General features: G+C 40.9%; 1 protein-coding gene across 1 annotated transcript in view; it reads left to right on the plus strand.

Moving 5' to 3' along the window:
* LOC120019492 (protein FAM184A-like) overlaps positions 1 to 16473 on the plus strand; it is a 159273-nt gene that overhangs the window by 137918 nt on the left and 4882 nt on the right. Inside the window, exon 13 of the mRNA XM_038962792.1 lies at positions 11912 to 12096. Within this exon, the coding sequence (XP_038818720.1) occupies positions 11912 to 12096 (185 nt within the window). The remainder of the gene's footprint in view (positions 1 to 11911; positions 12097 to 16473) is intronic.

Below are 16473 nucleotides of genomic sequence, written 5' to 3' on the forward strand. Positions count from 1 at the left end.
TCAATGAACTAATAGTACAGGTAGATAGCAATAAAAACGATACTACAGAGATACAAAATAAGTTAGAGGAAAAACAAAAAGAACTTGAGGAACTTATTCAAGAACGATCTAATGTAATCTATTACAAAAACAAAGAAAACTGGATGGAATATGGAGAAAAATGCACAAAATTCTTCCTGAATCTCCAATACAGGAACGCTAACAAAAATTATTTGCAGAAACTCGTTACTGAAGACGGAGTCATCTATGATTCTCCGAATTATATTTTAAAAGAGGAAGCTAATTATTTTAGGCAGATGTTCTCTTTTCCGTCTCATCCTTTCCCACTGAATAAAGATTATGGTAAGGAATTCTTTCCAAATAATATAAAAAATGGAAAATTAACAAATGTACAGAAAGATCAGTGCGAAGGCCAAATTACAGAGGAAGAACTTTTTGAGGCTATTAAATCCTTTCAGTCTGGAAAAACCCCAGGGCTTGATGGCATACCGGTAGAGGTATATCAAGTATTTTTTGATATACTAAAAGCTCCATTGTTAGATTGTTTTAACTACTCCTATAGAAATGGTAGTCTGTCAGGTACTCAGCAGGAAGGTTTGATTTCTCTATTATTAAAACAAGACCCAGATGGCAAATGTAAAGACCCAGTCTATCTAAAAAACTGGAGGCCCCTTACACTTCAATGTTGTGATGCAAAAATACTAGCAAAATGCATAGCACTCAGAATTAAAAGGGTTTTACAAGGTATTGTTCATCCTGATCAGACAGGTTTTTTACATGGACGATACATTGGAGATAATATACGACAACTACTAGAAATAATAGAACATCATGAAACATATAAGAAGCCAGGAATGGTATTTATAGCAGATTTTGAAAAGGCATTTGATAAAGTAAGACTGGATTTTATTTATGAATGCCTGGATTTTTTCAATTTCGGTAATTCTCTTATAAAATGGGTAAAAATAATGTATAGCAACCCCAGGTGTAAAATAGTAAATAACGGCTACTTCTCAGAGAGTTTTGAATTGTCAAGAGGAGTTAAACAAGGGTGTCCACTGTCACCATATCTATTCGTTATGGCTATTAAAATCAGATCCAATAACAACATTAGAGGATTAGAAATCCAAGGCTTAAAAGCAAAACTGTCCATGTATGCCGATGACTCAAGTTTTATTGTCACGCCCTGACCGTAGATTGCTTTGTATGTTTCTATTTTTAGTTTGGTCAGGGTGTGATGTGGGTGGGTATTCTATGTTGTAGGTCTAGGTCTTCTATTTCTATGTGTTTGGCCTGGTATGGTTCTCAATCAGAGTCAGCTGTCTATCGTTGTCTCTGATTGAGAGCCATACTTAGGTACCCTGTTTTCCCACTTTTGTTTGTGGGTGGTTATTTTCTGGTTAGTGTTTGTTGCACCTGTCAGAACTGTTCAATGGTCGTTTTGTTGTTTTTGTTCATGTATTCATCTTGATTAAAAGTTTTATGGATACGTACCACGCTGCACTTTGGTCCTCCTCTCCTTCTCCCGACGACAATCGTTACATTTATAGTAAGTCCGCAAGCTAGATCCCTGCAATGTCTCATTAAAGATCTAGATAACTTTTCTGTACTCTCTGGACTAAAGCCTAATTGTGATAAGTGTACAATATTACGTATTGGATCGTTAAAAAATACAACTTTTACATTACCCTGCAGTTTACCTATAAAATGGGCTGATGGTGAAGTAGACATACTTGGTATTCATATCACAAAATATATAAATAAGCTCTCCACAATGAATTTCAATAGAAAACTTGTACAAATAGACAAGATCCTGCAACCATGGAGAGGTAAATACTTGTCTATTTATGGAAAAATTGCCCTGGTTAACTCCTTAGTTATATCTCAGTTTACTCACTTACTTATGGCGCTGCCTACTCTTCATGATTCGTTTTTCAAATCATAAGAGCAAAAAATATTTCGCTTTATCTGGGACGCTAAACCAGACAAAATAAAACATTCCTATCTATATAATGAATATGAATTGGGTGGGTTGAGATTATTAAATATAAAAGCACTAAAGCTCTCTCTAAAAGCTTCACTCATTCAAACGTTTTATTTGAACCCTAAATGGTTCTCAAGTAGATTACTAAGAAAAGCTCATCCATTGTTTAAAAGTTGCCTTTTTGCCTTTGTGCAGATTGCCATGTCTCATTTTCGATTAATTGAAAATTATACTTTTTTCAAAGTATTTCTCTTTTTCAAACAAGCATTGTAGAGCTGGCTACAATTTCAATTTCATCCCCCTGAAAAGATAGAACAAATATTATGGCTGAACTCAAATGTGCTGGTTGATAAAATACCTGTATTTATGGGAATGATGTTTGAAAAGGGTATTTTGTTCTTAAATTATATTGTAAATTGGAATTGTAGAGTTATGTCCTTCATGGAGTTATCAGAATTGTACGGAAAGGTTTGCTCAATCCAAGAGTTCAACCAATTGATTACAACATTGCCCCAAAAATGGAGGAGGCAGGTGGCAGCGGGAGGAGGTAGGGAACTGGTCTGTCTGCCCAATATAAAGGATCAAAACTGGCGACGGAATAAAAATAGCATAAATAGGAAAGTATACCAGTTTAATTTGAGGACCAGGATGTTGACAACTATGCCATACAGATTGCAACATTTTTTATGTACCGATTCTATGGTGCGAGTTGATATAGTTGATATGAGTTGATATATAAAACAACTCAAGATTCAAGACTTTGTGCTTTTCAGCTAAAATTATTATATATAATTCTTGCCACCAACAAAATGTTGAATATTTGGGGCATAAAATCATCAAAGCTCTGCAGATTGTTTTGTGAGGATACAGAATTTATAGACCATTTATTTTGGTATTGCCCTCAGGTAGCCTGTTTCTGGTAGCAGGTTCAGGAATGGCTGAAAATGCATAGCATTGATCTAAAATTGACCATAGCAATAGTACTGTTAGGAGATCTGGAGAGACCGGGTCAGTCAATTACTAATATACCAATACTCTTAGTAAAAGTATTTATCTTCAACTCGCAATCTGTGGATTCTATTCGATTAGATAGATTGAAATTGTACATTTAACATCACAGCATAGTTGAAAGATATGTGTTGCGTAGAAACCTGAAGTGGGTGGCCAGCAGAGATAGATGGGATGGGCTGAGGGAAGATGACGGTTGGTATGTGGAATTGGAGACAAGTGGGAGTGGAGTTGCTGTGTGAGAGAGAGAATGATGGTCAAAGATAAAAGTTTTTAAAAAGTCAAAATAAAACATAATAAAAAGTACATTTGAATGACACTAAGTGGCAGTGTTTTTACAACTAATGCCGGTTTGCCTGAGGCTGATGCCGTGCAGGTGTTTGTACACATGCATATACACACACTCTCATTCAAATAAACACATACAAGAACACACACACATACATGTAATAGTGCCAGACATGCACACAAACATATACAGTTGGCATTGCTGTTATGATTTTAGTTGTCCTTGATGTCCTTTGTTTTAAATGTATAGTATTTTTTTTTTTTTTGCATTTTTGTTTGCTGTTTTCTTCTGTCTTTTCCTTTTTTCTCTTTAGTTCATTCTCTTGGTTGTTGGTGCATTGGGGGGTTCTTGGGGATGGGGAATGGAATTGTCTTTTTTATTTATTTTTTCTTCTTGGGGGAACTGTGGGAGGAGTCTCGAATGGTTGAGCAACAGCTATTGGGGAACTGTGGGGAGGATCTTGGAGGGTTCGGGTTCACATTTTTTGGCCTGGTGGTAGGATCGGTCAGGGCATTGAGCAGGGCACTGACCCTGGATGCTTCTGTGTGTCGCTCTGAATGGGAATCTGTTGGATGACTGGTATGATGTAGTTATTGAGCGGCTTCACTGCAAGTATATTGTATGTTTCAAATATTCAATAAAAAATCATTAAAAATGAAATAAAATACAAAATAATTCAAAATTCACCCAACTTATTCTGGGAAGCTTGTGGAAGGCTACCTGAAACGTTTGACCCAAGTTAAAAAATTTAAAGGCAATGCTACCAAATACTAATTGAGTGTATCTAAACTTCTGACCCACTGGGAATGTGATGAAAGAAATAAAAGCTGAAATTAATAATTCTCTCTACTATTATTCTGACATTTCACATTCTTAAAATAAAGTGGTGATCCTAACTGACCTAAGACAGGGAATTTTTAACAGGATTAAATGTCAGGAATTGAGAGAATTGAGAGTTTAAATGTATTTGGCTAAGGTGTATGTAAACTTCCAACTTCAACTGTATATACAGGGGGTACTGGTACCGAGTCAATGTGCGGGGGTACAGGTTAGTCGAGGTAATTTGTACATGTAGGTAGGGGTGAAGTGACTATGCATAGATAATAAACAGTGAGTAGCAGCAGTGTACAAAACAAATGGAGGGGGCAGGTGGGTTTTAATGTAAATATTCTGGTTGCCATTTGATTAATTGTTCAGCAGTCTTATGGCTTGGGGGTAGAAGGTGTTAAGGAGCCTTTTGGTCCTAGACTTGGCACTCTGGTACCGCTTACCGTGCGGTAGCAGAGAAAACAGTCTATGACTTGGGTGACTGGAGTCTCTGACAATTTTTAGGGCTTTCCTCTGACACTGCCTGATATAGAGGTCCTGGATGGCAGGTGCTTGGCCCCAGTGATGTACGGGGCCGTACGCACTACCCTCTATAGCGCCTTGCGGTCAGATGCCGAGCACTTACCATACCAGGTGGTGATGCAACCGGTCAGGATGCACTCGATGGTGCAGCTGTATAACTTTTTGAGGATCTGGGGACCCATGCCAAATCTTTTCAGTCTCCTGAGGGGGAAAAGGTGTTGTCGTGCCCTCTTCACAACTGTCTTGGTGTGTTTGGACCATGATAGTTCGTTGGTGATGTGGACACCAAGGAACTTGAAACTCTCGACCCGCTCCACTACAGCCCCGTCGATTTTAACTGGGGGCCTGTTCGGCCCGCCTTTTCCTGTAGTCCATGATCACCTCCTTTGTCTTGCTCACATTGAGGGAGAGGTTGTTGTCCTGGCACCACACTGCCAGGTCTGTGAGATCCACCTTCTGTTACGATGCGAGGATACCTGGAAAACAAAACAGGAAATATATTGAGGTCTTTGAGGCGTGTTTCTCGCTTGTATTAGACAGCAATGCATATCTCAAATTCATATGAAATGCCCTGCCTGGTCTTTGCCCCTGAGAGGTGTGTGTGAAGTGAACCATGGCCTGTTCTTCTCATCCCTTATAGGGCTGCCATATCCAAGCACCACAGTACTAGTACGTCTGACATCTCTCATGGCATAAACAGGCTTCCTGGTGGTGTCTCAATCAACCAACAACCTTCTCTAAGCCCCCTCTCCTTCGAACTGTCTGTGTTCAGCTCAGCAGTCAGACGTATCAGACACAGCCCTGTCTCTCTGTCTATGTCCCATAGGGCTGTATGATTTCCCAGCCGCTGAGACATCCCTCCCACGTGAGCCATCCATCATTTAAATGCATTATGCCCATACTGCCCGTACATTGAGTCATCCTTCATTATACAGATCTGCTAATCACAGCCGCCAGTTATGTTTCCCAGACTGTACGGCTGCTGTTGTCTCTTATAGAGGTGTTGTGGTTTTACCCAGTAAATGGCAAAGCTCTGATCTTTAGAATGAACATGTGCCTTCAGTGCCTTAATCAAAGAGCCTTAGCAACGCCGAGCATGGTGTTTTCCTTTGAACATTCCTCCAGCCCAGCAGCCCCGGCAGATAGAGGGCTGTCTGAAGAGAGGTACAAAGTGTTGCTCGTCCTCTTTCTGGGAAACGTAGAGATGTATCTAACAAATAACTCCCTGTGCTGAGCTGTTGATGGTTCGGCGGGCGGCGGGGCCCGCGCTGAGCGCTGTGTTGCCTTATCGATAATTGTGGCCCCTGAGAGATGCACGGTGCCGGCTTGTTTAATGAGCTGTGAGATTAGCAGGCCTGGTCTGCGGTGTGGAGAATTGCGTTTGCTGGGGATAGTGATCAGTTTTCCCCACAGACGAATGCTCGGCTTCTGACAGACAAACGGCTCTGAAGAATGTTTAGAGTGTGTGTGTGTGCGCCCGTGTGCGTACGTGTGCGCGCCCATGTGCATTTTGGCCATCGAGAGGTCTGTGTCATATTTCCTCTCACGTTTTTCTGTATCTGAAAGTTAATATCCCCACGCTGTAGTCCCCGGAGGCTGATTCCTCAAAACAATGTCTGTCTATGAGACCTAGTCTTAATGAAATCCTACACAGCCCTGTAAATGCTCAATTCATCTCCAACAACTGAAGCATCGCTAATGGCTCCTCATCACCAGCGGACCTATTTTTCACAGCGGAGACACGCCGCGGCCTGTTTGCAAACTGTGATAGATGCCTCTATTTTCCCAGATTATTGGGCAGATCGGGATGTTTAGAGGAGGTGCGCGCTCCTGCTGGGGTGGGGGAATGAGGATGGTCTCTCCCCTCAGTGGTCGTGACTCATAGTTACTATGACAGAGCCTAATCTGTAAAGAAGTTTCCTTATCAATGACGTTTCAGTGTCACCTGTATGGCGGATCAATGGCCCTGGAGTTATTCCTGCTTTGTTGCAGTATTGGGTATGATTTGAATTCAAACCACAGGTATACTTGATCTCATATCATTTATGGAGGCTGAAGAAAGATTTCATCTGCCATTGTGACTCACCTCTCTCTGGTGCGTGGCAATTCTTGGACTAATGGCAGCAGCTCGATACCTCCCATCCTTGTGATGTGATGTAGCCCCGGAGAGGTTGAGTTTTGGGGGTGAGGGTCTCAGTACCTCCAATCACTCCGGCTTCACAGACAGGATCTGACTGCTTCCCTCTAGTGACTCAGCTCTCTCTCACTTCCTCTCTTTCTCTCTCTCTCTGTATGTGGCTTCCAGCCGCTAATGATGAGGCTGTGCTCTGGCTGGCCTTTTGATCAGTCTGCTCTGGAACTGTAGAGAGAGAGAGAGAGAGACTGGGGAGCTGGGGCTCAAAGAGGCCTCACGAGGCCAGTAGACTTGTCTTCTAATCAGCTCCTCGCTGAGACGTTCCTATTCCCAGACCTCTACCACTGTACTGTACCCTCTACCCATCTCCAGTCACACTGCTGTCAAACTAAGTGCCAGCCAGCCACAGAAATTAAATCATTTTCTAAAGAGCTTTTTGTCAAAGATCAGAGATCAAATATGGTGATTATTGGAGTTGGGAGCTCCGTCTACCAACTTCCCACCATCCCCTCAGAGGAGTCTTTGAAACCTGAAGTGCTATTTTGTTCCTGTGACATTTTGTCCAAAGCCTTTAAAGCTTCCTTTGCCCTAGAAAAGTATCTGTTTGATTTTGAGAAGTACCGCTCAAATGGCTCCACCATACAAAAGTTCCAACAGTGTCCATCTTTAGATGGACAATGAATATTGCTATTTTATAGTGCCACCGTAACGGAGAGTGTTAGTTGTCAGGGTGGTATTCAGACTATCCCTCTGAACCTCTGCAGGTCAGCCTAGGGTCCTCACTGTGAGGCTCAGTGCTGCTAATAGAGCTGCCGCCACTCTCTCACTTTACAGCCCAGGCACACATCAATCAAATCAACTTGCGCGCACACATTTTCACACAAATGGACACACAGACACACACTCGCCTAACCAGCCACTGCATACACAAAGATAGGGTCACATGCCAATTGGAACATAGCCAAAAACTCCCTTTCCCACACTGATGTTCAGCGCTGTCTGCCTCTACCTGTGTAATCCACAACCAACCCATGCAGAGACATGGCAATCATGTTGGCTCCCAAGCAAAACAGGTATCCACTGGGGAGTCAGCAGAAATGTCACAATGAATCTCTGTTAGGCAGAGGATGGGTTAACAAGCTTCTATGGAGGAGAGTGAGCTAGTCCACTGAAACCAGCCCCCTGCAGTGGCCCACACATTAATAACTACAATACTGTTATCACAATAATCAGCTGGCATGAAATTATATTTACAGGAATTCAAAATGAATACAGATTGTAATCTGATTACACAAGAGCCATCAACTTCAATACCAGAGTTTGACTTGACAGTATGCTGTCAAGTCAAGTCATGCTTTGCTTAGTCTCTGTTTTCGAGGGAAGGACTTTTTAAAAGATGTGCCGTTGCTGAAGGGGGAAATGATCTTTGAGCCAAGCAAAGCATGATTCATCTACAACTGGGATGTAGTTATAGTTCTCTGAACAGTATAATCAGGTAATTACATGTATTTCTGCCTGGGCTAAAGGGGATGTTTGCATTTGATCTATCAAACTGTAGAGTTAACTGTTACAGTAACTTTGAGAAAGAGAGTGATAATAGTCCGTCTAGATTTAAATGGCAGCGTTGTCCCTATTACATACTGAACAATTGACTAAATACATGTATTCTAGTGAATGCTTTACCAGTAGGTGTTCAGTACAATGGACCCTGACTGGACCAGACAGCAACAGCCAGGTTTGAGCGAATAGTCAGAAGATTACCTTTTTCCTGGGATGCGACCTTTTCCAGGCGATACAACAGTCATCTAGCACGTTGTTGTAGCTCAGACTAGTATAAACAAATACAAGCAGTACAGTCACTTTTATTTATTAATATAAGATATATTTAGAGATTTGTTCAGACATATCAGCAGCATCAGTACTAACAACCTCACAACACACGTGTCCAGTGAAGTATACATTTAGTGCTGAGAGAGAGGTTGAGTGGTGGCCATTAGTAATGCGCGGGTCAGCTGTTTGTTCACCCGCATCCGCCCGCAATTACTATTCAGTGGTGTAAAGTACTTAATTAGTACTTTGAAGTATTTTTACTTAAGTCGTTTTTTGGGGGGTATCTGTACTTTACGTTACTATTTATATTTTTGACAACTTTTACTTGTACTTCACTACATTCTTAAAGAAAACAATGTACTTTTAACTCCATACATTTTCCCTGACACCCAAAAGTACTTGTTACATTTTGAATGGCTAGCGGGACAGGAAAATTGTATAATTCACACACTTATCAAGAGAACATCCCCTGGTCATCCGTACTGCCTCTGATCTGGCGGACTCACTAAACACAAATGCTTAATTTGTAAATTATGTCTGTGTTGGAGTGGTCCCCTAGCTCTCTGTAAAAATATATATATATTTTTTTTTAAATGGTGCCGTCTGGTTTGCTTAATATAGGGAATTTGAAATTATTTTTACTTTTACTTTCAATACTTAATTAAGTATATTTGAACAATTACATTTACTTTTGATACTTAAGTATATTTTTTAAAACCAAATACTTTTAGACTTTTACTCAAGTAGTATTTTACAGGGTGACTTTCACTTTTACTTGAGTAATTTTCTATTAAGGTATCTTTACTTTTACTCAAGTATGACAACTGGGTACTCTTTCCACCACTGTTGCTATTAACCCATCAGCAACCCCTGACTATGTGAGAAAGTAAAAATCTGAGGCCCGCATCCAACCTAACCCGCAAATATATAAAATGAGCTGTACAGTCAGAGATGGCAGAACTATTTATTTACAGGCCTTTTTAGATATAGGCCTGTTTCTGCTTATAGCCTATTTGTTAGTCAACTTGTCTATACTTATATAAATGCAGCTTCTCTTCTGATTACTTGTTGCCCTAGAAGACTAAATAAACCCTTGCCCTCTTTCATCTCTGCTTCTCTCGTGCAGCAAAGCTTGTTAGGGACCTGGAAGAAAATGTAAAAAAATTAATTAATTCAACGGGTGTCACGACTTCTACCGAAGTCGGTTCCTCTCCTTGTTCGGGCGGTGTTCGGAGGTCGACGTCACCGGTCTTCTAGCCATCGCCGATACATTTTTCATTTTCCATTTGTTTTGTCTTGTTTTCCCACACACCTGGTTTTCATTCCCTCATTACGGGTTGTGTATTTAACCCTCTGTTCCCCCCATGTCTTTGTGTGGTATTGTTTGTTTGTAAGTGCTTGTGCACATGTTGACTGGTGCGCGTCGGGTTTTGTACCCAAGTTGTTATTTTCTTGATGCCGTTGGTTTTGGAATTAAACTGCGCCGGCTATTACCTAGTTCTGCTCTCCTGCGTCTGACTTCCCTGCCACCAGTTACACACCCCTTACAACGGGAAAGATTTTACTTGCAGAATTGTATCAGTTTGACCGTTTTTAAGGAAATGAAAAGCTGTTTTTGAGGAGATTTCAGTTCAGCTTGGATGCATATTTTATGTTGTTTGAAATAAGGATTTTATGCTGATAAAAATAGCACCATTACAGACGGTTGCTAACCGCGCATTCATTTTCTCAAGATGCTGAAAGAAGTAAATCATATGTCACGTCCTGACCATAGAGAGCCCTTATTTTCTATGGTAGAGTAGGTCAGGGCGTGACTGGGAGTTAGTCTAGTTTATTATTTCTATGTGGGGTTCTAGTTTTGTTTTTCTATGTTGGTGTCACGTTCGTCGTATGGTTGAAGAGAGGAGGACCAAGGCGCAGCGTGATATAAATACATCTATTTATTATAACGAAACAAAGAATACTTAAACAGACTTACAAAAACAACAAACGAACGTGAAGCTATATAATGATAAGTGCAGACACAGGCAACTTACACAGACAATCACCCACGACATACCCAATGAATATGGCTGCCTAAATATGGTTCCCAATCAGAGACAATGATAAACAGCTGACTCTAATTGAGAACCAATCTAGGCAGCCATAGACATACAAACACCTAGACTAGACAAAACCCCATAAACATACAAAACCCCTAGACATGACAAAAACGCCTACATCCCCCATGTCACACCCTGACCTAACTAAAATAATAAAGAAAACAAAGATAACTAAGGCCAGGGCGTGACAGTTGGTGATTTTGTATGATTCCCAATTAGAGGCAGCTGGTAATCGTTGTCTCTAATTGGGGATCATATTTAAGTAGCATTTTTCCACCTGTGTTTTATGGGATATTGTTTTGAGTTAGTGCACGTTGCACCTCTGTAGTCACGGTTTGTTGTTAGTTTATTGTTTATTTGTTTTTGTCTTTGCTAAGTTTCACTTTATCATTAAATTATGTGGAACTCAACATCCGCTGCGCCTTGGTCCGATATTTATTCCAGCGAACGTGACATCATATTTCTCCACTCCTGTTCTCGAGTCAAAATGTACATTTGGTGTATAATTTTACAACAAGAAATGCTTAATTCTGCATGAGTTATTATTAGATTAGGCTATGTGAGAGGTTATAGACCTACAGTCAGTGTCCAGATTTCAGGCTACTTCTCCATTTAACCCATCTGAACAACACAGTTTCCTCGACGTATCATTTTGACAATCTCGCAATGTAATTTTTGCGCTTGCTGCCTGTATATTTGCACTAAAACTCCAGTTTTTTTCCTTCATAGCTTGTTCTCCATCTTATTTTTAAATAGGGAGACAATTTGTTTTCAGGACTTTAATTTCCATGACTGATAAAACTTGTTTTCTCATGGCTCTCTCATGTCTCTCTGCAGCAGACATATAATGAGCAATATGTTTGGAACATCGAATTGCAATAAAATCACAGTATCAAATCGCAATACAGATCGTATCGGCATCTAAGTATCGTGGAAATATTGTATCGTAAGGTGCCTGGCAATTCCCAGGCCTAATCACTAGTGACCATGGTATGTTAGTGTGCCCACTTAAGCTGTAGCATCATGGCACTGTAAAGATGGTATCCAACATCACAGTACCCCTTGGGAATACAAGGAGGCAGCACAACAGCACAGCAAGAATGCACAAATGAGATCAAATGCTAACTCAAACGTGTGTTTTTTTTGCTTGGTTTTTGTGTGTTTCTGTGTATCTTTGTGTGTGTGCCTGTGTATGTCTGCCTATTACCCCAAAGGAGAGGGAGTTGCTGGGCCGTATCTCAGACCTGCAGGAGGAGGTGGTAAGGAGGAAGAACCACATTGCTGAGCTGGACCACGAAATCCACACACTGAATGAAAACATCAACACGCTCACCAAGGAGCTGGAGCTTAAGGGCAAGGAGGTGCTGAAGATCCGCAGTGAGGCCAACCAGCAGATCAGGTGGGTGGAAGGAGAGGGGAGGAGGGGAGGGCCGTGACCCCACGAGCATTATGGGGTGACACAAAGGAGGGTTGACACAATAACTCGCCATCTACAGTAATGTTGTTGCGGCGCGTTGCCAAACTTAATTACAGTGTCTTCAGTGTTACAGCTTGAATTCAAATTTGATTAAATATATTTATTGTATCAGCCTTCTACAAACAATACCCTATAATGACAAAGTGAAAACATGTTTTTAGAAATGTTTGCGAATTTATTGAAAATGAAATACAGAAATATCTCATTTACATAAGTATTCACACCCCTGAGTCAATACATGTTAGAATCACCTTTGGCAGCAAATACAGCTGTGAGTCTTTCTGGGTAAGTCTCTAAGAGATTTCCACACCTTGATTGTATAATATTTGAACATTATAATTTTTTTAATTCTTCAAGTTCTGTCAAGTTGGTTGTTGATCATTGACAGCCATTTTAAAGTATTGCCATAGATTTTCAAGCTGATTTAAGTCAAAACTGTAGCTACAGTCGGCCACTCAGGAACATTAGGTTATTAGGTTACATTTAGGTTACATTTAGGTTATTGTCCTGGTGGAAAGCAGACTGAATCAGGTTTTCCTCTCAGATGTAGCCCGTGCTTAGCTCCATTTCGTTGCTTTTTATCCTAAAAAACTCCCTTGCCGTTGACAACCGTACCATAACATGATGTAGCCACCACCATGCTTGAAAATATGAAAAGTGGTACTCAGTGATGTGTTGTTTTGGATTTGCCCCAAACATAATCCTTTGTATTCAGGATATACAGTTAATTTCTTTGCCACATTTTTAGCAGTTTTACTTTAGTGCCTTATTGCAAACAAGTTGTTTTGGAATATTTTTATTCTGTACGGGCTTCCTTCTTTTCACTCTGTAATTTGTTTAGTATTGTCGAGTAATTACAATGTTGTTGATCCATCCTCAGTTTTCTCCTATCACATCCATTAAACTCTGTAACTGTTTTAAAGTCACCATTGGCCTAATGGTGCATTCCCCGAGCAGTTTCCTTCCTTTCTGGCAACTGAGTTAGGAAGGATGCCCGTATATTTATAGTGACTGGGTGTATTGATATACCATACAGTGTTATTAATCCAAATTAATAACTTTACCATGCTCCAAGGGATATTCAATGTCTGCCATTGTTTTACCCATCTACCAATAGGTACCCTTCTCTGCGAGGTATTGGACAACCTCTCTGGTCTTTATGGTTGAATCTGTGTTTGAAGTTCCCTGCTCGACTGAGGGACCTTACAGATAATTGCATGTGTGGGGTACAGAGATGAGGTAGTCATTCAAAAATCATGTTAAACACTATTAATGCACACAGAGGGAGTCCATGCAACTTATTATGTGACTTGTTAAGCACATTTTTACTCCTGAACTTATTTAGATTTGCCATAACAAAAGGGTTGAATACTTATTGACGGAAGACATTTCAGCTTTTCATTTTAAATAAATTTTAAAAAATGTCTAAAAACATAATTCCACTTGACATTATGGGGTATTGTGTGTAGGCCAGTGACACAAAATCTCAATTTAATCAATTTCAAAATCAGGCTGGAACACAACAAAATGTGTAATTAGTCAAGAGGTGTGGATACTTTCTGAGGGCACTGTAGGTGAATCTCCGTATCCCTGCAGGTACCTCGTTTTAATATGGTCACCATTAAGGTTCTTTTGGATTGTTTAGTTCATTTAGATGACTGGTGAATCACAACACGAGAAGTTCAGTTGTGTGACTTCCTCTTGTTTAGATGTGACTGTCAGTGGCCATTGGCAGTGCTGGCATCGTTTTCAAGTTAGATTAAAGTGGAAGGATACTGGCAGAAAGAGAGGAGGGCAATTTGCCTCTCCCTGCTAGATGTCCTGGTTTATATTTTGTGCTTTATTATTCCCTTTGATGACATGGTCCCTTTTGACATTTTGTTATATGGCCAAATAAATTGATAAGGAAATATGAAACGGTTATTTGGGGCAAGGCCTAAATATAATCTATCATCATGCTTTTCCCACAGGCTGATAATTAATAATTCACTCTTATATTAATTCATAATGTGTGGCTAAGGCCCGGATGGAATGAACGGCAGGAACTCTCATTAGAATTAAAGGCCTGTTTGGTGATGAATAAAATAATGGAGGCTGACGCTTTTCTAGAGCTAGAGATAACTAAGCACATTTCATTTTATTTTTATTTAACATTTATTTAATTAGGCAAGTCAGAACAAATTCTTATTTACAATGACGGCCTACCAAAAGGCAAAAGGCCTCTTGCGGGGACGGGGGATGGGATTAAAAAATATATATAAATATAGGACAAAACACATCACGACAAGAGACCACACTACATAAAGACCGACCTAAGTCAACAACATAGCTAGGGAGCAACACATGACAACACAGCATGGTAACAACACAACATGGTAGCAACAGCAGCGTAAAACATGGTACAAACATTATAGGGCACAGACAACAGCACAAAGGGCCAGAAGGTAGAGAAAACAATACATCAGGCAAAACAGCCACAACTGTCAGTAAGAGTGTCCATGATTGAGTCATTGAATGAAGAGATTGACATAAAACTGTCCAGTTTGAGTGTTTGTTGCAGCTCATTCCAGTCGCTAGCTGCAGCGAACTGAAAAGGCGAGCGACCCAGGGATGTGTGTGGTCTTTAACAGAATGTGACTTGCAGAACGGGTGTTGTATGTGGAGGATGAGGGCTGCAGTAGATATCTCAGATAGGGGGGAGTGAGGCCTAAGAGGGTTTTAGAAGTAAGCATCAACCAGTGAGTCTTGCGACGGGTATACAGAGATGACCAGTTTACTGAGTATAGAGTGCAGTGATGTGTCCTATAAGGAGCATTGGTGGCAAATATGATGGCCGAATGGTAAAGAACATCTAGCCGCTCGAGAGCACCCTTACCTGCCGATCTATAAAGTATGTCTCCGTAATCTAGCATGGGTAGGATGGTCATCTGAATCAGGGTTAGTTTGGCAACTGTGGTGAAAGAGGAGCTATTACGAAAGAGGAAACCAAGTCTAGATTTAAATTTAGCCTGCAACTTTGATATGTGCTGAGAGAAGGACAGTGCACCGTCTAGCCATACTCCCAAGTACTTGTATGAGGTGACTACCTCAAGCTCTAAAGCCTCAGAGGTAGTAATCACACCCGTGGGGAGAGGGGCATTCTTCTTACCTAACCACATTACCTTTATTTTTGAGATGTTCAGAACAAGGTTAAGGGTAGAGAAAGCTTGTTGGACACTAAGAAAGCTTTGTTGTAGAGTGTTTAACACAAAATCCGGGGAGGGGCCAGCTGAGTATAAGACTGTATAATTTGCATATAAATGGTTGAGAGAGCTTCCTGCTGCCTGAGCTATGTTGTTGGTGTAAATTGAGAAGAGCGTGGGGCCTAGGATCGAGCCTTGGGGTACTCACTTGGTGACAGGCAGTGGCTGAGACAGCAGATGTTCTGACTTTATACACTGCATTCTTTGAGAGAGGTAGTTAGCAAACCACGCCAAAGGCCCCTCAGAGACAGAGACACCAATACTCCTTAGCCGGTCCACAAGAATGGAATGGTCTACTGTTTCAAAAGCTTTGGCCAAGTCAATAAAAATAGCAGCACAGCATTGCTTAGAATCAAGGGCAAGGGTGACATCATTGAGGACCTTTAAGGTTGCAGTGACGCATCCATAACCTGAGCGGAAACCAGATTACATACCCGAGAGAATGCTATAGACATCAATAAAGCCAGTCAATTGATTATTTGTGTTTTTGCAACACTTTTGATAAACAAGGCAACATAGAAATAGGCCTATAGCAGTTAGGATTAGCTTGATCTCCCCCTTTAAATAAAGGATGAACCATGGCTGCCTTCCAAGCCATGGGAACCTCCCCAGAGAAGAGAGACAGGTTAAAAAGGTCAGAGATAGGCTTGGCGATGATAGGGGCAGCATCCTTAAAGAAGAAAGGGTCAAACCATCTGACTAGTCACATTAGAAGGGGTGGGAGATGAGGAAATGTTGGACGGGCAAGGATGCATGGCTGAGTCAAATAGGAATCCTGACTTAATGAAGTGGTGATTAAAGAGCTCAGCCATGTGCTTCTCGTCAGTAACAACCACATCATCAACATTAAGGGACATGGGCAGCTGTGAGGAGGAAGGTTTATTCTCCAGGTCTTTAACCGTTTTCCAGAACTTCTTGGGGTTAGACCCACAGAGCGAGAACTGCTCCTTAAAGTAACTAACTTTGGCCTTCCCCTGAGTCCACTTATTTCTCATTTGCCTGAACGAGAGCCAGTCAGCCTGAGTATGCGTGTGCCGAGCCTTTTCTTGAGGTGGAG

This window comes from Salvelinus namaycush, chromosome 24 (assembly GCF_016432855.1).
Source record: "Salvelinus namaycush isolate Seneca chromosome 24, SaNama_1.0, whole genome shotgun sequence".
NCBI classification, from domain to species: domain Eukaryota; kingdom Metazoa; phylum Chordata; class Actinopteri; order Salmoniformes; family Salmonidae; genus Salvelinus; species Salvelinus namaycush.